Raw genomic sequence first — 23,121 nt, 5'->3', positions numbered from 1 at the left:
GGCCTGGGTGGGATTGTGGTTGGTACAGAATGAGCCTCCTTCTGCACTGTAGGATTCTATGATTCGCAAATCTGCCACCCTTACCCGGTCTGGCCTACATGCCACTCCAGAGCCACAGCAATGTGGTTGACTCTCAACTGCCCTCGGGCAACTCGGGATGGGCAGTAAATGCTGGCCCAGCCAGCGAGGCCCATGTCCCACAAATGAATAAAAAGGAATCAACATTATACACTCTCTTATCAGGGGTTGGACTGTGCAGAGTTTTGACTCAGAAACTCCAAGCTGACAAGTTGCCTGCCTGCTTTTGAATCAACAACCTGCATTGAACTGAGCAAAAGATCACAATTCCCTCACAGCAGGGTTACGAAACAAAGTTTGACAACGAGCCACATGAGAAGAAATAAAGATAGATGACTAAAAATCCTTCTGTTTTTCACTTGTTGACGGGGTATGAGTGTCATCAGTTCGGCCAGCATTTATTGCCCACCCCAAGGTGGGCTCCAGGTGGGGGGTGAGCTGAGTTCCTGAGCCGCTACAGTCCATGTAGGAACTGTAGGAGCACCCTCAGTGCTGTTAGGCAGCGAGTTGCTGGAATCGAACAAGATGCTGAATGTCTGGAATTCACTCCCACAGAAAGTAATCGAGGCCAAAACGTTGTGCGATTTCAAGAAGGAATTAGAAATTTAACTCTTGGGGGCGAAAGGGATCAAGAGATATTGAGGAAAGGGGAGATCAGGATATTGATATGACCAACCATGATCATAATGAATGGCGGGGCAGGCTCGAAGGGCCAAATGGCCTACTGTTGCTTCTAGTTTCGACATTTCTATGTTAAGTAAGTTTAAAGGAGCATCTGTAATGAGGGGGCAGAGAGAGGGGGGGAGAGAGAGAGAGGGGGAAAGACAGAGAGAGAGGGAGAGAGAGAGATGTGGCAAACTTTAAGGGAGAAATTCCACAGCAGGATACACACGTGTGGGGATACCAATCCTCCCCACTCCTACCTCCAGACCCCCATCTCCTCCTTCCCAACAGACAGTCCACTTCCATCCCCGCCACAATACCACATGTCTTGGAGATACCAGTAATTGTTGGATGTATTCCAGGAGTTTTGACCACAGGATGCTTGTGATTTTTGCAAAAGTTTCTATTTCATAAAGTTTGGCCCCTCTGCAGCCGAGCATCTTTGTTTGCATAGAACGGTATTTTTGGAACATTTTGGTTGAAGGACATGTCTTTTATTTGGTGCATATTTCATCTGCGACAAAGACACACCCACACTTTTAGCCGAGATCCTTTGGAAAAACTCAGACATCAAGTCAGTCTGAGTCACTTGTCTAAATTTTAAAGATATGCTTTTAAATTTTAAAAAAAGAGTCATCTAGCTCCCCATGGATTATTTTGTGTGTGTGGTTTTTTCTCATTCATTCGTGGGACATAGGTGTCGCTGGCTGGTCCAGCATTTATTGCCCATCCCTAGTTGCCCTTGGAGGGCAGTTCAGAGTCAACCACATTGCTGTGGCTCTGGAGTCACATGTAGGCCAGACCAGGTAAGGACGGCAGATTTCCTTCCCTAAAGGACATTAGTGAACGAGATGGGTTTTTCTAACAATGGTTCATTCCATGGTCATCAATAGATTCTTAATTCTAGATGCTTTTTATTGAATTTGAATTCCATCTCCCGTGGCGGGATTCGAACCCAGGACATTAGTTGAGTTTCTGGATTAATAGTCTAGCAATAATATCATTAGGCCATTGCCTCCCCACTTTTGATACTTGTGGACTCATTGCTGTCTTAAAAGGATAGAACAGAAGAATCCTTACAATACAGAAGGAGGCCATTTGGCCCATCGGGTCTATACTGACCACAATCGTACCCAGGCCCTATTCCCGGAAACCCACACATTTACCCTGCTAATCCGCCTGACACTCAGGTCAATTTAGCACGGCCAATCAATCTAACCCGCACATCTTTGGACTGTGGGAGGAAACCGGAGCACCCGGAGGAAACCCCACGTAGACATGGGGAGAACGTGCAAACTCCACACAGATAGTAACCAGAGGTGGGAATCGAACCTGGGACCCTGGCTCTGTGAAGCAGCGGTGCTAACCCCCGTGCCACCCCAAATTCATGATATTTTTATGGTCAGCGTTTGATTTTTAATTCCTGATTTTTATATTGCATTTTTTTACGTCACCATCTGCCATGGTGGGATTTGAACCGGAGTCCCCAGAGTATAACCCTGGGTCTTTGAATTACTAGTCCTGTGACGATACCACTATTCTTCGAACTGAAGTTTGTTTGGGCTAAACAAATACTAGAACATTCCTCGTTTTACTAAGTGTTTTAAGTGGAAAATAAATAATTTCTGGTGGGTTAAGCACGTGTTGTTTTGTACTCTGTTTCACATTTGCTAAGAAATAGCATGTGAAATTAATTTGGGTTTTAACATGGGTTGATAGGAAACAGTTATTTGAGCTGAATGTACTTTGTGTACCCTCTTCACCCCTTGTCCAGTTCCAGACTTGGCCACTCTACTCCTGTTTCTTGCCCAGTGTTAACCAAATTGCACACCCCCCCAAAAGACTGGAGGGTTTGGCAGTGAAGTCATGAGAAGGAGGTATCCCAACCGTGCGAACCCCCACTTCCCATTTTGACCCGGATGCCCAAGGAAGTCAACCCATCGGATCCTAATGGATTGGTGCACCTTCAACCCTATCCCAATCCACCTGCTGATTGGTGCCTTCAACATCTCTGTTAGCAACTATCCCAATAATCTGGATATTCCCATCTCCGTCCTTTTCAGGTCCTGCTCTTAGCGTTTGACCCAATAGCACATCCAGGCTCATGACCCCGTCCTTGCTAACCTACATTGCCTCCTGATCCCCAAAATCTCTAACTTAAAATACCCTGGCCTGTATTTTAAACCTTTTTGGCCTCACCTCTTTTGCAAACACATACACCCTGCCACATGTACACTTCGTCCATAATAGACAAGTCCCCTGAGGGACGACTACAGAGATGTCCTGGAGCTGAGATGACTGATCCTCCACAACATCTTCCTATGTATCAGTACGACCCCAACCAGTGGAGAGTTTGCCCCCTGATTGCAAGCTCCACGATGCCACACTTGGTCAAATGCAGCCTTGATGTCAAGGGCAGTCACTTTCACCTCAACTCTGGATTCATCTCTTTTGTTCATTTTTGAACCAAGGCTGTAATGAGGTCAGGAGCTGAGTGACCCGGACGGAAACAAACTCATTGCGCAGTCGCTGGGTCAAAATCCCGAAATTCCCTCACTAATGGCATTGTAGGTCAACCCACAGAAAATGGACTGCAGCGATTCAAGAAGGCAGCTCACCACCACCTTCTCAAGGGGCAACCAGGAATGGGCAATAAATGCTGCCTTAGTCAACGAAGCCCATATCCCACGAATGAATAAAAAACTGCAAAGACTTGGACAGAAAGATGCTCTCCCCAGTCTTCTACCTCCTGAAAACACTGCATCTCACTGGATAACTGGTATTTCTCTTACAAATCCCAGTTAAGTAGGGAGGTGAGTGAACATTAACTGGTTTTAAATTAAGATTACACAGAAAGATATCAGAAGAAAATCAAGATATAGGTTCATCTCTTAATGTAAAAATTCTAACAGGGTTAGACAGGGCAGATTCAGAAAGAATGTTCCCAGTGGTGGGGGAATCCAGAACTAGGGGGTCACAATTTGAGGATAAGGGGTAAACCATTTGCCTTATGAAGTTAGGTTGAGGAAGCTGAGACTCTTTTCCCTGGAGAGACGAAGGTTGAGAGGCGACCTGATAGAAGTTTATAAAATGTTGAGTGGAATAGATAGGGTGGATTCTCAGAGGCTATTTCCCCGGGTTGAAATGGTCGCTACGAGAGGACACAGACTGAAGGTGCGGGGAGGCAAGTACAGAAGTGATGTTAGGGGTAAGTTTTTCACTCAGAGGGTGGTGAGTGAATGGAATCGGCTGCCATCAGTGGTGGTGGAGGCGAACTCGCTGGGGTCTTTTAAAAGACTTCTGGATGAGTATATGGAATTTAATGGGATTGGGGGTTATAGATAGGTCTATAGATTGGTAGGTGTTGATGTGATCGGTGCAACTTGTGGGCCGAAGGGTCTGTTTGTGCTGTAGTGTTCTATGTTCTATTTAGAACTGAGGTGAGGAGAAATTTCTTCACCCAGAGGGTGATGAATGTGTGGAATTCACTCTCACAGAAAGTAGTTGAGGCCAAAACATTATAGAATCCCCACAGTGCTGAGAGGCCCCATCAAGCCTGTGCCGACAACAATCCCACCCAGGCCCTATCCCTGTAACCCCATACATTTACCCTGCTAATCCCCCTGACACTAAGGGGCAATTTAGCACGGCCAATCAACCTAACCTGTGATTTTAAGAAGAAATTAAATATCGCTCTTGGGGCTAAAGGGATATGTGGGGAAGCGGGAGTGAATACGATAGTGAACTGGATGATCAACCATGGTCATAATGAATGGTGGAGCAGGCTCGAAGGGCCAAGTGGCCTACTCCTGCTTCTATTTTCTATGTAAAAACAGTTTGCATTTATACAGCACCTTTACCACCGTAAAACATGATAGATCACAGGAACCCAATCTGGGAGAGTTTCACATTAAGCCAAACAGGAAGACATTAGTGCAGATGAGGCAATCTTTAAGGAAAATCCTAAAGGGGGAAAAGAGTGGCAAAAAAGATGGAGAGGTTAAGGGGGGGGAATCTTAGAGCTTTGGAACCTGATAGCTCAGAGCACATCTTGCAATGTCAGAGCTATTTACATGAAGGATAACAGGGCAGTGCGACTGCAAAACTCGGTCAAATCTGGAATATAGGACAGGTCGAGTCAAGAATTTCACTGCGATTTGGAACGAGCAGCAGAGTAACGGAACGCTACCTCAAAACATCCAAAATTCAGTCATGGGTGATGAGATCAGGACTTTCCTGGCTCATCCTCCACAATATGAACTTAACTCTTGGGCAAAGGGCTGGAAAGCTTCTTCCACACGGAGGCACAGGCTGTCACTTCTAGCTGCTTCATGAGCAACAACGGAGCTGCGATCACCTCACCAGGATACTTGCCTGCTGCTGGAACACGACACAGAATAACGAGGAGGCCCGCACACAATCAGGAGAGCCCACCAACAAGAGGAAATCACAGCAATCGGGACAGACTGGAGGCGATTACACTCATGACGCGTTGTTCTTTTATTGACATCACTCCAGTGAGGCACTTAGAGAGTGCTGCACTGTCAACCCTGCCATCTTTGGGATGGGATAATAAGGGCGGCACGGTGGCACAGTGGTTAGCGTTGCTGCCTCACAGCGCCAGGGACCTGGGTTCAATTCCCAGCTTGGGTCACTGTCTGTGTGGAGTCCTCACATTCTCCCCGTGTTGGCGTGGGTTTCTTCCGGTTTCCTTCCACAGTCCAAAAGATGCATGGGTTAAGTTGATTGGCCATGCTAAATTATCCCCTTAGTGTCAGGGGGATTAGCAGGGTAAATGGGGCTGCGGGGCTGGAATTTTGGTTGGTGCAGACTCAATGGGCCAAATGTCCTCCTTCTGCACTGTAGGGATTCTATAATCCTTGATGAAAATTATGAGAAGCGTAGAAAGGGTGGAGCGTCAGAGGCTTTTTCCCCAAGTCAACAAGAGGGCACAGGTTCAAGGTGAGGCGGGGGAGTTTAGGGGAGATGTGCGGGGGAAGAGGATGGTGGGTGCCTGGAACACACCGCCAGTGGAGGTGATGAAAGCAGGCACCTTAGCAACATTCAAGATGCATCTTGATAGATGCATGAATGGGAGATGAACAGAGGGATAGTAACTGAGCACAGGCAATAAGTAGTGGGTCTAAACAGAGATTTGGAATTAAGAACATAAGAACATAAGAAATAGGAGCAGGAGTAGGCCATCTAGCCCCTCGAGCCTGCCCCGCCATTCAATAAGATCATGGCTGATCTGTCATGGCTCAGTTCCACATTCCCGCCCTCTCCCCATAACCCTTAATCCCCTCTCTTATCAAAAACCCATCAACCCGCGTCTTAAATATATTTAGCGAGGTAGCCTCCACCACTTCAACGGGCAGAGAATTCCAGAGATTCACCACCCTTTGAGTGAAGAACTTCCTCCTCAACTCCGTTCTAAACCGCCCCCCCCTTTATCTTGAGGCTGTGCCCCCTCGTCCTATTATCCTTTCTGAGCGGGAAGAGTCTCTCCACCTCTATCCTATCCATCCCATTCATCGTCTTATACGTCTCAATGAGATCTCCCCTCATTCTTCTAAACTCTAACGAGTACAAGGTGCAGACTTGGTTGGAAGGGCCTGTTCCTATGCTGTCTTCTCTGTCCAATTAACTTCTACACCTCATCATATACAGTGACTAACAGTTTTGGCAAAATTTTGAACAACTTACACAATCCGATGCCATGACCTGAACATCCAGAACCTGTCACTTTACTTCTCATTAGATTTTCAACTGGAGGACAAATTTTTGTTGGTCCAGGGATTTTGGGAGGTTGGGGGGGTGGGGAAAGGAGAAAGAGGGAAGGTGGGTGTACGAAGGAAGGAAAGAAATTACAACTTCAGCGCACTTTAAATATCCCCATTTACCAATTCAATTGTAGTACACAGGATGTGACAGGGTGTTCAGAGTTAATCTCAGGAGAACGGAATTGGCAGAAAGTGCAGGGACAGGATGTTCCTGCGGGTTAGACAGGGCTAACAGAATCAACAGGCCTTGTGATCCAAGGAGAAACAGACATATGAAGAATTGATAAGGAACCTTACATCTCGATCATACTGTGAAAAGGTTTAGCTAACAGGGAGGGCTACAAAGCAAAACGCGCTTCTTCAAGGGGTTAGCTGCCTCTCAGTGCCAGAGACCCAGATTCAATTCCAGCCTCCAGTGACTGTATGGAGATTGCATGTTCTCCCCGTGTCTGCATGGGTTTCCTCCGGGAGTCCCGATTTCCTTCCTCATTCCAAAAGTATACAGGTTAGGTTGATTGGCCATGCTAAATTGCCCCTTAGTGTCCAAAGATGTGCAGTTTAGGTGGATTGGCCATGCTAAATTGCCACTAAAGTCAGGAGGATTAGCAGGCTACATACATGGAGTTATGGGGATAGGCCCTGGGTGGGATTGTTGTCGGTGCAGACTCAATGGCCTTCTTCTGCACTGTGGGGAGGGTGACACAGTACAGTGGTTAGCACTGCTGCCTCATAGCGCCAGGGACCTGGGTTCAATTCCCGGCTTGGGTCACTGTCTGTGTGGAGTTTGCACATTCTCCCTGTGTCTGCATGGGCTTCCTCCTATAGTCTGAAAGGCATGCTGGTTAGGTGCAGTGACCATGCTAAACTCGCCCTCAGTGTACCCGAACAGGCACCTGAGTGTGGCAACTGGAGAAAATTTCACAGTAACTTCATCGCAGTGTTGATGTAAGCCTTACTTGTCACTAATAAATAAAAAAAAGTGCACCACGCAGAAAGGAAGCTCTCTCCACAATGGATGCAAGACCTTGTGTCCCCAGTTCCCCCAGAAAAGACCAAGGGGTGATCCAACAGAGGTCTTTAAAATTATGACTGACCCCTGCCCGCCGCACCACCGCCGATAAGATGGATGTAAAGAAGGTAATTACTTTTGCGGGGGAGAAGAACAGAATTAGAGGCAACAAGTAAGAGGTAGTCACTAATAAGTCCAATCGAATACATGCGGAAGAAAGCATGGCGAGAATGTGGAACTCGCCACAACATGCAGTAGCTGAGGTGAATGGTATCAACGCCCAAAGAACAGCTGGACAAACACAGGCGGGAGAAAGGAATAGAAGGATAAGCTGATAGGGGGAGATGAGCGGAGAGGGGAGAAAGCTAACTTGGAGCATAAACAATGACATGAGCCTTTCTCCTGTAGACATTCTGCCATTGCAAAATCTACACAGATGCTGCCCTATTCTTTAACAAGAAGTGGGCAGTACGGTGGCAGAATGGTGAGCACTGCTGCCTCACAGCTCCAGGGACCTGGGTTCGATTCCCGGCTAGGGTTACTGTCTATGTGGAGTGTGCATGTTCTCCCTGTGGGTTTCCTCCCAGAGATGCGCAGGTTAGGTTGATTGGCTGTGCTAAATTGCCCCTTAGTGTCCCAGGATACGTTAGAGGGATTAGCGGGGTAAATGAGTTGGGTTTTGGGGATAGGACTTGGGTGGGATTGTTGTCAGTGCAGACTCGATGTGCCACATAGCCTCCTTCTGCACTATAGGATTTCTAGGAAGATTTTGATTGCTGTTATTTTCCCTTACTCCAAACGTGAGAGCAGAGAACAAGAACAGAGCATCCTTGGCTATGCCTCATGCTCCCTAAAACAGAACAACATGGCCCTTTCACATCCTCCCACATTTCCCACTCCTCCAGGAGAGAACTATTAATGATTAATGTGTGCACGTCTGGGTCAATCAAAAATAGTTATGGGTCATTAGCACTGTACCCAGTGGGCAGTACAGTCTGTATGTTATGTCCATTAGAGGGCCAGAAATATCTAAAACTTGCTGCAATAATCATGGATGCTTCCATGGACACGGGGGCTCAACTAGTCAACAGACCGCCCACCATTCCTCATGAACTATACAAACCAGGCAGGTACTCACCAACTTTTACAGATGCACCATAGAAAGCATCCTTTCTGGTTGCATCACAGCTTGGTATGGGCTCCTGATCTCCAACAATCTGTCCTGCACCCTCCACACTGACACTACAGTTAAGAAAGCCCACCAACGCCTCTACTTTTTCAGCGGGCTAAAGAAATTCAGCATGTCCGCTGTGACTCTCGCCAAATTATAAAGATGCACCGGCGAAAGCATTCTTTCTGGTTGTATCGCAGCTTGGTACGGCTCCTGCTCTGACCGAGATCACCAGAAATTAAAAGGGGTTGTGAACGCACCCCGGCCATTCTCTCTTCCACCTTCTTCTGAAGGGAAAAGGATACAAAAGTCTGAGGTCACGTATCAACCGACTCAAGAACAGCTTCTTCCCTGCTGCCGCCTGACTTGTGAATGGACCCACCATGTATTAAGTTAATCTTTCTCTAAACCCTAGCTATGGAGGGGTGCAGAACGTAGTGTGGGTGTAGCTACAACCACAGTACATTCTGCACCCCCTTCATTTCCTTCTCTATGAATGGTATACTTTATTTGTATAGTGCGCAAGAAACAATACTTTTCACTGTATCCCAGTAGATGTGACAATAATAAATCAAATCAATAGGATTGGTCCACGATTATACTTGGTGAAGTGTTTTGTCATTGCCTTCTGCAGTGTTGTGGATCACCACTTGCCACCAGACATATTGGGAAGATTTACAGACTGATTATCAACATGTTTGATCCCATTACATACTCAACTTTCTTCTCTGTTGCCATCAGACTTCTGAATGGACCTACCTCACACTAAGTTGATCTTTCTCTACGCCCTAGCTATGACGGTAACACTACATTCTGCTCGTCTCCCTTCCTTCTCTATGAACGGTATGCTCTCTCTGTATAGCGCTCAAGAAACAATACTTCTCACTGTACCCTAATGCATGTGACAATAATAAATCAAATCAAATCCTAGGCTAAAATCTTATAGAATGGCAAAACAGGCTCTGGGGAACTGGATGGCTTCCTTCCATCATAGTCAGATCAGCCATGATGTTATCGAATGGTTGAGCAAGCTCGAGGGGCTGAATGACCCACTCCCGCTCCATTCCTACACAATTCCTAATGTGTGCTGACCTCAGGTTAGAAGGGCATTAAGGTTTTCACAATTGTGTTGACTACTCTTAATGCGAGAGGGAGGCGGGGAAATGTTAAAAGAAACTAATCAGCCAGCATTCCTCTTTTACCCCTGATCCCTATCCAACAACTCCTTCACATGTAGATAGATTCCTGGCTGAGGCAGGCACTGGACTTGGCTGCGATATCAGCCAACAGCCCAAACGGTCGGTTGAGATTCACTATCTGGGCCCAGGTGAACAATGACAAGGTGAATGTGGTATTGGATGGTACCTGGCACCCTAAGGAACCATCTTCAGTAGGTGAGGTCAGGAGGAAGTTTGGGAGACAAACTTGAAGAGCAAACAAAAAACAGCGCGCAGATATTGTGCATTTCTTTCATACGCACAGGGTTCAGTCAACAAGAGAGGAGTCATCGCAGTGAGATAATCAGCAAATAAACTGGTCCCGACTTCACAACACAGATTATCAGCGTGTTAAATGAGCGTTAAGTCAGTGCTCGCGATCGAGTCAATGAACAAGAAACATTTTGGGGCCAAGGACAAGATTCTCCCCTGTGAGAAACCAGGGTCAACATCTGCACAGCCTAGGCATTACAGAATCCCCACAGTGCAGGAGGCACAATTAGGCCCATTGAACCTGTACCAACAACACTCCCACCCAGGCCCTAGAATCCTTACAGTGCAGAAGGAGGCCGTTCAGCCCATCCAGTATGCACCAACTACAATCCCACCCAAGCCCTATTCCACAGAGAGTAAATGCATGCATTACCTTGTTAATCCCCTGACACTAGGGTTAATGGCCAATTAACCTAGCCCGCACATCTTTGGACTGTGGGAGGAAACCGGAGCATCTAGAGGAAATCCTATTCCCATATCCAAACGTATTTGCCCTGCCAGCATCCCTGACACGAAGGGGACAACTGAGCGAGACCAATCTACCCGACCTGCAACAAAGTGGTGGAAAACTGATGCATTGGAGGCAGTTCAGAGGAGGTTCACCAGATTGATTCCCGGGGTGAAGGGGCTGGTGTATGAGGAGAGATTATGCAGTTTGGCCTTGTACTCACTGGAGTTTAGAAGGATGAGAGGGGATCTGATCAAGATATATAAAATTCTAAAAGGGATGGATAAGGTGTAGCATGGTGGAGTGTGAATTATTGAATGGGTTCAAAAGAGAGATAGATCTATTTCAAAAAACGGGGTAAGAGGATATGGGGAACAGGTGGGGAGGTGGATCTGAGACCAGGAAGAGATCAACTATGATCTGATTGAATGGCAGAGCAGGTTCGAAGAGCAGAATTTGGCTACTTCTGCTTCTAACTACTCTGTTCCTGAAACCTCAGCATCTGTGGAAGTAGAACAGAGCCAACGTGTCAAATCTGAATGAACCTTCATCAGAGCTATCCAACCTGCACATCTTTGGAGTGTGGTAGGAAAGCGGAGCACCTGGAGGAAACACATGCAGAACATGGGGAGAACATGCAAACTGCACACAGGCAGTGACCCAAGGCGGGAACTGAACCCATGTCCCTGGCGCTGTGAGGCAGCAGTGCTAACCACTCTGCCACCCCACCACAAATAAATAAACTTACAACAGTGACTGTGCCCCAAGAGGAGTTAAGTCATTCCAAGGATGTAAAAGGCACTACATAAATGTACATTCATTCTTTGTTTTGTACACAGTTCACAACAAGTTCATTAAAACAATGGACCCCATGTTTAATGAAAAATATTTACCCTGGCCAAATATTTGGTCGAAATTGAATGGAATAACATTGCACAAAATTACTTACTAATGAGAAGCATCCCACATATCAGGAAAAACATGTTTCCAAAGTGCTGGTATGAGTTCATAAATTATGCTTCTTTTAAGTTATTAAAGATTTGATTTCTTATTGTCATATGTATTAGTATGCAGTGAAAAGTATTTTTTCTTGCACGCTATACAGACAAAGCATACCATTCATAGAGAAGGAAAGGAGCATGTGCAGAATGTAGTGTTACAGTCATAGCTAGGGTGTAGAGAAAGATCAGCTTAATGCAAGTTGACCTCAGACTTTCGTATCAAGATGGTTACAAAAATTGCAAAAAGCAACAATCCTCCAGAAAAGAACAAGTGCACTGATTCCTCACATCGCCTGGACCCGGGTTTGATTCCCGGCTTGGGTCACTGTCTGTGCGGAGTCTGCACGTTCTCCCCACGTCTGCGTGGGTTTCCTCCCACACTCTGAAAGACGTGCTGGTTAGGGTGCATCGGCCGTGCTAAATTCTCCCTCAGTGTACCCGAGCAGGCACCGGAGTGTGGAGACAAGGGGACTTTCACAGTAACTTCACGGCAGTGTTAACGTAAGCCTACTTGTGACTAATAAATAAACTTTACTTTTATTTTAAAACTTTGTCTTCACTTTACTTAGTTTACTTAGTGCATGACCCTTAATAGATAACACAGCACTCCGAATGAGTAAGCTAAACTGCTGTGAACGACCAGTCAATTTCAGTTGGTTTGCATTCTATGCAGTCCGGGAACTTGCTACACTGATATCCCCTGATTTCAAGAAAAGACATATCTCGATAGGGAGCCTGGATCCCTGGCACTGTGAGACAGCAGTGCTGCCTTGTCACCCCTAACGAAGGGAACTTCTTTGATCAAGGCAGTTCCCAATTTCTATTTGCCTGGATCACTGTTTCTTTTCACGACACGTTGGTGTTGAAGCCAGTTATGGTTTTGTCTTTGGACCTTCCATCCCCCTCCCCAAATACTGACTCCATCCCACCCTCCCTCCCTCTCCATTCCTGAATTTTGAGGAATCCAGGTGAACTATTCCACAGGTGAAACTCCCGTCTCCTGTGGCAGTCCCCCACTCCCCCAACCCCTGGTCAACATTCATCCCTCAACCAACAGCTATAAGACTATGATGATCTGGTCATGACCACATTTCTGTTTGTGGGAGCTTGCTGTGCACAAAATGGCAGTCATAATACAACACTGACTGCAGTTCGGAAGTTCTTCATCAGCTGCAAAGTGCTCTAAGACAACTAGGTCATGGAGAAGTGCTGCATTAATTCAAATTATTTCCGACAAGCTCGTGGACGAATTAACCATACAGGCCGAATATGCAAAATTCATCTGTCCACAGCGCACCATCTGCATCGTGGTACTTTCAGGGCTGACGAAGCAGCCAACAGGAGTGAGCTCCATCAGAGTTCTTCCCCCTAACCCAGGACATTGCACGCCACTGAAGCAGGCCGACAGTCACACTCGCACCAACATTCAGTACATGCTGGGAAACCAAAGCTAGAACATTTCTGTTCCGTCTCTCTCTCAGCCATTGGGGAACTTGAAACTACGTCAATAAAACAGGATCCCCTTTGCTTCTTGTCCTTTTGGTAAAGATTAAACATCAGATCGAGCCCAAGATGGGGTGCAATGTCAGCTTGGATCTTGGGCAGCTCCAGGGACCCAGGTTCGATTCCCAGCTTAGGTCACTGTCTGTGTGGAGTTTGCACATTCTCCCCGCCCCCGTGTCTGCGTGGGTTTCCTCCGGGTGCTCCGGTTTCCTCCCATAGTTCAAAGGTGCGCGGGTTCGGTGGACTGGCCGTGCTAAATTGCCCCTTAGTGTCAAGGGGATTAGCTAGGGTAAATACAGGGAGGTATGGGGATAGGGTCTGGGTGGGATTGTGGTCGGTGCTGACTCAATGGGCCGAATGGCCTCCTTCTGCACTGTAGGGATTTTATGATCTTGTTTGTCTCCCTTGTGGGGACCATGAATTGAATTCAGCTTGAATTTGGTTTTTGGAGTAAGGAATGGACTTGGTTCCACTCTGAGCATTGGCCGTGTAACCTTAAGAATGGAGTAAAAAAAAACATGTAATAAATACAACAGGAACTCTGGATCTTTTGGCTAAGATCCAGCCAAGATCAGGTGCAATGCTTTTTCCTGTTAGTGTGGATTTATACATCTCTCCGGCGAGGCTCATGAATTGAATTTAATTTGAATTGGTTTTTGGAGCAAGCAAGGAAATGGATTAACGTCTTGCCTTGTGCACTGGCTTTGTATCTTTAAAAACACAGTAAAATTTAAAAATAGAAGCCCTGGTTAATTGATGCAGAGAAACCTTTGACCACAAGTCTATCAGGCAGTGGTCTGCACGACCTCGAGGCTCTATGGAAAAAGGTGAAGGCAGATCCTGATGAACGGTTCCCTGAGCAGACTATCAAGGTGATTTGGCAGAACACCTCGTCACCAGAACTTTCGTAACAAGCATCAAGACCTAGCTTGGCTGGTGGTGAGAAAAGCCCTCCCCTTCAGATCCTATCTCCATCCCTGGAGTCTCAGCCCATCTGCATATTGCCTTTGACTGTGACTGCGTTGGGATCATTGTCCACCTCCTTGTGGAACATGTCTGGAGAGAGTTGTGAGGTGGGTTTTTTTTCAGGTTGATCTCGAATGACTCCGTGACACAGGATGTGCTCTAGGGGCTGTTCCCAGGGACGCACACGCAAACATCAACTGCTGCTGTTGCGTCATCAATTCGGTGAAAGACGCACTTTGGTCCGCCCGAAACTTGTAGATGTTCCAGTGCTCACAGCTGTCCGTGACCAACTGGCACATTCCCATGGCTGAGGGATGCACCAAAGCTTGGGGCAGCTGATCAGAAATGCAATGGGCAAAGGTCAAAGATCTTTCAGCCATAGTGAACTGAGGGGATGGGAACAGTGTGGAACCCCCTTGGGCTGCATGACACTCAGTGAATGTTACAAGCATCACAATTCTACGGATGCCCCTCAGAATGCAACCAGATCTCGGCAGAAAATTTAAATACCTTTGCACAATTTATAATAACCATTTTGAAATGTCAGAAGCGTCTCTTTGTACTAAAAGTACCTCAGAAGAATGCAACATGAAGTCTGCAGAGAATCCAAATGTATGTCTATTTTGAAATGTCTGTCATGTTTTTTTCAGATATTTTACGAAGGCAGGAGGTGTCTGCATGTCCATTCTGAAGTTCCTCCACAGCCTTGCTCCACCTGACCTCAACATCCCTTCCCAATCCCACATGCAATCTCATACCCTCACTGATAACCACCAACTCCACTCCCATCAGTGACGAGAATTTGGTTTCTAGCCAGTATCTCTTCCCACACCCCCTTTAACCCTTTCACCTTATAATTCTTCCTCGTCTTGTAAGTATAGGGCGTAGTGGTTAGCACCATTGCCTCACAGCACCAGGGACCCGGGTTCAATTCTGGCCTCGTGTAACTGTGTGTGTGGAGTTTGCATGTTCTCCCCGTGTCTGTGTGGGTTTCCTCCAGGTGCTCCAGTTCCCTCCCACTGTCCAAAGATGTGCAGGTTAGATGCACTGGCCATGCTAAATCAACCCTAGTGTTGGGGGGATTGGCAAGATAAATAAGTAGGATTACAGGAATAGGGCCAGGGTGGGATTGTGGTCAGTGCAGACTCGATGGGCTGAATGACCTCCTTCTGCACTGTAGGGATTCTATATTTCTAAAGTGGAGTCAGGAACTGGATGGCAGGCCAACTATAGGACAGAAAGTTGGGATTAAAAGTGGTCACATGGACAGGGATGTGTGGCTGAGGCTTTACAAACTACTGGTCAGAATATTGGAATATTGAGAGCAATTTTGGGCCCCATATGTAAGAAAGGCCTAAGGATGAGCTGGCCTTGGAAAGGGTCCAGAGAAGGTTCATGAGAATGAAAGACTTGACCCAAGAGGAACGTTTGAGGACTCTGGGTCTGTACTTGATAGAGTTCAGAAGGATAACGGGGGGGGATCTCACTGAAATGTACAGAATACTGAAAGGCCTGGATAGAGTGGATGCAGGGAAGATGTTTCCATTAGTCGGAGAGACTGGGATTTGAGGGCACAGCCTCAGAGTAAAGGGACAACCCTTTGGAACCGAGATGAAGAGGAATTTCTTCACCCAGAGGGTGGTGAATCTCTGGAATTCATTGCAGAGGAGGCCGGGCCATTGAGTGTACTTAAGACAGAGATAGATAGGTTCTTGACTGGTAAAGGGATCAGGGGTTACAGGGAAAAGGTGAGGAGGGAAAAGGGAGTGAGAAACATATCAGCTATTTGGCACAGTGGTTAGCACTGCTGCCTCATGGCACCAGGGACCTGGGTTCAATCCCAGCCTTGGGTCACTGTCTGTGGAGTTTGCATGTTGTCCCCGTGTCTGAGTGGGTTTCCTCCCACAGTCCAAAGAGGTGCTGGTTAGGGTGCATTGGATATGCTAAATTGCCCCTTAGTGTCGGGGGGGGTAGCTAGGGTGAATGCATGGAGTTGGGGCCCAGGTGGGATTGTGATCGGTGCAGACTTGTTGGGCCGGATGGCCTTCTTCTGTACTGCAAGGATTCTGTGTTCGAACGGCAGAGGAGAATTGATGGGCTGAATGGCCTAATTCTGATGGAGTGGCAGTCCACAGGGATGAGTACTGGGGCTGCTGATGTTCACCATTTACGATGATTTCATAGAATCTCCACAGTGCAGAAGGAGGCCATTTGGCCCATCAAGTCTGCACCGACCACAATCCCACCCAGGCCCTATCCTCATAACTCCACATATTTACCCTCTTAATCTATGCATCCCGGGACACTAAGGGGCAATTTAGCACGGCCAATCAACCTAACCCGCACATCTTTGGACTGCGGGAGGAAACCGGAGCACCCGGAGGAAACCCACGCAGACACGGGGAGAAGGTGCAGACTCCGCACAGAAAGTGACACCAAGCCGGGGATCGAACCCTGGTCCCTGGTGCTGCAAGGCAGCAGTGCTAACCACTGTGCCACCACGTCTCTGGGGCACAATTTTAATAGCAAATGTGGACAATTTGAAGGGATTAGTTAATATGGAGAAGGACCACAACACAGCACAGAAATCCATTCACCACACTGCAGCTTAGGTATGTGAATTTTGACATGGTGTGAGGAGGTACATTTTGGCCAGAAGGTTAAGGAGGTCACAAACTTTGTAAAAGCGGGCATCAAAATGAGAGAGAGAGAAAGAGAAGGACGTGGGTGTCCTGGGACAGAAGTCATTCGAGGTAGGAACACAGTTTGATACAACAGCTACAAACAAAAGCACAGGGGTTCATTTGTAGAGGGAAGGAGTTGAAAAGCAGAACATTATGTTAAACTCATACAGATTTTTAATTCCAGATTTTTTTTTGCTGAATTCAAATTCCACCATCTGCCGTGGTGGGATTGAAATCCGGGTCCCCAGAGCATCAGCTAAGTTTCTGGATTAAAAGCCTAGCGATAATACCACTGGGCCATCACCTCCCATATTTAAACAAAGGATGCAAAGACACTGAGGTGCAAAAAATATATCCTCGAATGCTATTGGAACTGAGAGTCAACAGGCAAGATTGAACAAGGTGGACACGGCAGCACAGTGGTTAGCACTGCTGCCTCACAGCACCAAGCACCTGAATTTAATTCCTGGCTTGGGTCACTGTCTGTGTGGAGTTTGCACGTTCTCCCCGTGTCTGTGTGGGTTTTCCTCCGGGTGCTCCAGTTTCCTCCCACAGTCCGAAAGACGTGCTGGTTAGGTGCACTGGCCGAGCTAAATTCTCCCTCAGAGGACCCAAACAGAGTGTGGCAACTAGGGGATTTTCACAGTAGCTTCATTGCGGTGTTAATGTAAGCCTACTTGTGACACTAATAAATAAACTTTGTTTTTCTGGAAAAAAGGAAAGGCGGAAAGGTGATCCATTATAGGTCTATAAAAATTATTATAATGTTTGATAGGATGGACATAAAACAGATATTCCCACTTGTGGGGAAGACCAAAACTAGCAGCCATAAATACAAGATATTTATCTTATACAGCAGCACGGTGGGACAGTGGTTAGCACTGCTGCTTCACCGCTCCAGGGACCTGGGTTCAATCCCCAGCTTGGGTCACTGTCTGTTTGGAGTTTGCACATTCTCCTTGTTTCCTCCGGGTGCTCCAGTTTCCTCCCACAGTCCAAAGATGTGCCGGCTAGGTTGATTGGCCATACTAAAAATTGCCCTTAGTGTCCTGAGATGAGTAGGTTAGAGGGATTAGTGGGTAAATATGTGGGGATATGGGGTTAGGGCCTGGTTGGGATTGCGGTTGGTGCAGATTCAATGGGCTGAATGGCCTCCTTCTGCACTGTAGGGTTTCTATGATTCTAAGATGGACAAGAATAAATCAAATTGGGAATTCAGGAAAAATCTCTTTATCCAGTGAGTGCTGAGAATGTGGATCTCACAACCACAGAAAATAACTGAGGGAAACAGCATTAATGCGTTCAAGAAGTTTAATAAGCTTGGCAGAGAAAGGGCGGGGGGTGGTTTTCACGGAACGTGGACTAGTCATGTTTGCATGCAGCAAGACATGGATAATGTTCAGGCTTCGGCTGACAAGTAACAAGGAACATTCACCTTACACAACTGCCAGGCAATGACCATTGTCAACAAGAGGGAATCTTACCATCCTTCTGTGACTTTCAGTGGTATTACCATCACTGAAATCCCCCACCCCATCATCAATATCCTGGGGATCACCGTTAACCAGAAACTGAACCATCCATATTGAAACTGCAGCTACGAGAGCAGGTCAGTGGCTGGGGATTCCCTCACCTCCCAATTCCCCAAAGCCTGTCCACCAGCTACAAGGCACAAATCAGAGGAATACTCTCTGTTTGCCTGGATGGGTGTGGCTCCAACAAGACTCAAAAAGCTCGACACCATCCAAGACAAAGCTTTATTGGCTCCCCATCCACAAACATCCACCACCAATGCACAGTGGCAACAGTGTGTACCATCTACAAGATGCACTGCAAGACTTGCTACGGGTTTATCATCATCGAATCCCCACAGTGCAGGAGGGAGCTTTTCGGCCTATCAAGCCTACACCTACCACAGTCCCACCCAGCCCCTATCCCCATAACCCCACGTATTTACCCTGCTAATCCCCCTGACACTAAGAGGCAATTTAGCTTGACTAATCAACGTAACCCACACATCTTTGGACTGTGGGAGGAAACCAAAGCATCTGGAGGAAGCCCACGCAGACACGGGGGAACAATGTGCAAACTCCACTCAGACAGTGACCCGAGGCCGGAATTGAACCTGGGTCCCTGGCACTGTGAGACAACAGCACCGTCCAAACCTGCGACTTCTAACGCCCAGAAGTGATGTATGAGGAGAGATTGAGTCAGTTAGGATTATATTCGCTTGACTTCAGAGGAATGAGGGAAGGGGGGTGGGGTTCTCATAGAAATCTATAAAATTCAACAGGACTAGACAGGGTTGATACAGGAAGGGTGTTCCCGATGGTGGGCATGTCTAGAACCAAGGGTCAAAGTCGAAGAATACAAGGACAGAGATGAGGAAAATTTTCTTCACCCAGAGAGTGGTGAGCCTGTGGAATTTGCTACCACAGTGAGGCTAAAACACTGTTTTCAAGGAGGTAATATAGCTCTTGAGAGCCAAGAGGATCAAAGGACATTGGGGGTTGGGATGGGATCAAGCTATTGAGTTGGACAATCAGCCATGATCATAACGAACGCTCTAAGGGCCAAGTGGCCCACACGTAGTTCTATTTTCTATGTTTCTAGGAGGACAAGGGGCAGCCAATACATGGAAACACCACCACCCACAAGTTCCCTTCCAAAACACTTGCCATCCTGACCTGGAACAAGGTCTTTCACTGTCGCTGGATCAAAATCCTGGAACTCTGTCCCTAACAGCACCATTGGTGTACCTACACCACACAGATTGCAGCAGATCAAGGAGGCAGCTCATCACCACCTTCTGAAGGGACAATTAAAGATGGGCAACAAATGCTGGCCGGGCCAGCGATGGCCTCGTCCCACGCATGGATAGAAGAAAGTTGGGTTGAATGACTTGTTCTGCAATTCCTACGTAATATCTTCAGATAACAATCAAACATCTCTATTGGCCAAAAGAGAAAATGTTGCAAAATCTCAGCAGGTCTAGAACAGCTTGGACAAAGGCTCATCTGGACTTGAAATGTCAGCTCTTTTCTCTCCTCACAGATTCTGCAAGACCTGCTGAGATTTTCCAGCAATTTTTCTTTTGGTTTCAGATTCCAGCATCCACAGTAATTTGCTTTTATACATTCCTTTTGGCTCTGTCTTTGGGCAAAAGAACTAAACAGACACATGAAGACACTATTAAATCCTAACTCAGATATTTAATCTAAAAAAAACTCTGCTGGTGTACGTGCTAAACAGAGAACTTCTCGAGATTTCTGAAGCAGGGCTCTGGGGGAAGGGCAGTATTCATGGGGACAGGTATTTGAAAGCACTTGCATGGGCACGATGGGCTGAATGGCCTTCCTGCACGCTGCATTGAAAGGAAACCATCTCCAGTTGAGCACAGACCACCCAGTTAAGACAATAGCCCCTCACATCTTATCATTCCAATTTCAGCAGAACCTCTGATCAATGGCCATGGTTTGTTTACTGGTTGCTTAAGGTGCGTCAGGACAGAGAAAGGGCAGTTTCCACTCCCATGGATTATGGCTCCATGTGCCTCCAGTTCATTCCCGAAGGAAAATGGCAATTCCTGCCGCACCAACATGGGGTCTCTCTCTGTCTTCCCCCCACCACCTCCACACTCTACTGAGAGACACAGTCACAAATAAAACCATCTCATTGCCTGGAAGGGCTAGGAACATCCAGGGAAATGTACCAAATTACACCCCCATACAAATATTAAACACTTTTAATATCCCAATCAATGTAACAGATAGCGGGGCAGGGGGTTAAAGGAGGGAGAGTGATGGGGGGGCTGCGAAAGGAGGGAGAGTTGGGGGGGCTGCGAAAGGAGGGAGAGTTGGGGGGGGCTGCGAAAGGAGGGAGAGTTGGGGGGGGCTGCGAAAGGAGGGAGAGTTGGGGGGGGCTGCGAAAGGAGGGAGAGTTGGGGGGGGGGGATTAGTGGCTTGGTGTAATTTTTCATACTGTTAGGAGAGCAAAGAAAAATATTGACATAAATCTGTAACAACTGGGATGTGAAATCTACAAGAGGGGCGTGAGTGCTGGGGGGAGGGGACTCCGAACACAAGAGGCTCAAGACAAGCCTGGGAAACTCAACCACTTCGCCAAGTTCATAGCGAAAACCCCCTCCACCCCAAAACCCCCCCACCCCCAGCGAGAAACACCCCACCCCCAGCGGCAAAGCCCCCCCACCCCCAGCGGCAAAACCCCCCCACCCCCAGCGGCAAACCCCCCACCCCCAAACATCCCCCACCCCCAGTGGCAAAACCCCCCCACCCCCAGCGGCAAGACCCCCCCACCCCCAAACATCCCCCACCCCCAGCGGCAAAACCCCCCCACCCCCAAAGACAAAACTCCCCCACCCCCAGCGGCAAAACCCCCCCACCCCCAAAGACAAAACTCCCCCACCCCCAGCGGCAAAACCCCCCCACCCCCAGCGGCAAAACCCCCCCACCCCCAAAGACAAAACTCCTCCACCCCCAGCGGCAAACCCCCCACCCTCAAACATCACCCACCCCCAGTGACAAACCCCCCCCCACCCCCAGTGACAAAACCCCCACCCCCAGTGACAAAACCCCCACTCCCACCCCCAAACCCCCACAGCCCCCACCCTCAGTGACAAAACCCCCACCCCCACAGCCCCCACCCTCAGTGACAAAACCCCCACCCCTACAGCCCCCACCCTCAGTGACAAAACTCCCCACCCCCACCCCCCACCCTCAGTGACAAAACCCCCACCCCCACAGCCCCCACCCTCAGTGACAAAACCCCCACCCCCACAGCCCCCACCCTCAGTGACAAAACCCCCACCCCCACAGCCCCCACCCTCAGTGACAAAACCCCCACCCCCACAGCCCCCACCCTCAGTGACAAAACCCCCACCCCCACAGCCCCCCACCCTCAGTGACAAAACTCCCCACCCCCACACCCCCCCACCCTCAGTGACAAAACTCCCCACCCCCACACCCCCCCACCCTCAGTGACAAAACCCCCCAGCCCCAAACCCCCCCACCCCCAGCAAACCCCCCCAGTAAAAAAAAGCCACCCCCAGCCAAAACCCCCCCATCCCCAAACCCACCTCGCCCCCACCCCCACCCCCACCCCTAGCTACAAACACCCCCCACCAAATCCTCACTAACTGCAGCGAGAGTGAGAGATATCAATATGGGAGGGAAACAATAAGTTTATCGAAACTTTTTAGGAGCTAATCGGGAACAAACTAACTTTTCTTTATGGGGGAGATGTGGGGGGGGGGGTAATTAAACTTTCTCGGGTCTTTTAGCAGGAGGAGTAATTTTCTTCTCTGCCCAAGCTTCTTTTCCCCCCGATACGAGACGGCAGCAATCTCGCCATCGGCATTCTCAGCGCATCTCTGGTTGTTTTAAGATAAATAGGACTTACCCAAAGCTCTGAGCCCCACTCCATGTTTCCAACTTCTTGCCGGGAACAGAGGCAAACACACCTCTCTAATCTTCTTCTTGTGCGTGTGTGGTTGCTGTCTCCTTTTTGTCTTTTTCTCTCGCTCTGCGCTGGGTTTCAGCCTGTAAAAGCCCTCTTTATCAATGACTGCGCTTCTTCACACTGTAAACATTTCTCCAAGCTCCTGGTTAATTCCAGGCTGTTACTTTCTTCCACCACCCCCTGCTCCGCCTAGCCCCCGCAGAAACCAATCTAGCTCAACTGCGCCTCACTGCAGCTTCCTGAGGCACAGCAAACAGCCAAACTCCACTCAACCTGCCTGCCACGGGGAGGGATGCTCTGTCCTCTCTCAGATGCCTGCACTGAGGGTTAGAGCTGTAGAGAGAGAGAGAGAGGGGAAGTGGATGTAACCAGGGACCTTCCTCCCTTCTCTCCCCTCTTTAATTTGATTTATTATTATCACATAAGTTTGAGTATTATTGTTACAAGTAGGCTTACATTAACACCACAATGAAGTTACTGTAAAAATCCCTGAGTTGCCACACTCCAGTGCCTGTTTGGGTACACTGAGGGAGAATTTAGCATGGCCAATCTACCTAACCAGTGCATCTTTCAGACTGTGGGAGGAAACCGGAGCACCCGGAGGGCACCCACATGGACACGGGGAGAATACGCAGGCTCCACACAGTAACCTGAGCCGGGAATCGAACCCGGGTCCCCGGACCTGTGAGGCAGCAATGCTAACACCATGCCACCCCACCTCCTCATCCAATTCAGGTTAGAATTCTATTGCCAGAAAGTCAGGATACAACTTTAGTTTCCATTGCAAGGAACAGCATGAATCAAAGTTATCAGAAACAACGATATCTAGGGCAGCAGTGAAGTGATG

The 23,121-nt window shown here is 48.0% G+C and overlaps 1 protein-coding gene across 1 annotated transcript in view; it reads right to left on the bottom strand.

The window, feature by feature from the left end:
- The window catches only part of LOC145361077 (cdc42-interacting protein 4 homolog), a 127,381-nt gene extending 104,912 nt beyond the window's left edge, over window positions 1–22,469 (bottom strand). Inside the window, exon 1 of the mRNA XM_080216655.1 lies at window positions 22,215–22,469. Within this exon, the coding sequence (XP_080072781.1) occupies window positions 22,215–22,238 (24 nt within the window). The 5' untranslated portion in view covers window positions 22,239–22,469. The remainder of the gene's footprint in view (window positions 1–22,214) is intronic.
- Between the last annotated feature and the right edge of the window lie 652 nt (window positions 22,470–23,121).

This window comes from Carcharhinus amblyrhynchos, chromosome 33 (assembly GCF_965287045.1).
Source record: "Carcharhinus amblyrhynchos chromosome 33, sCarAmb.v2.hapA, whole genome shotgun sequence".
NCBI lineage: Eukaryota > Metazoa > Chordata > Chondrichthyes > Carcharhiniformes > Carcharhinidae > Carcharhinus > Carcharhinus amblyrhynchos.
Note: the sequence above shows the minus strand (reverse complement) of the source record. Positions and strands in the feature narration are given on the sequence as shown.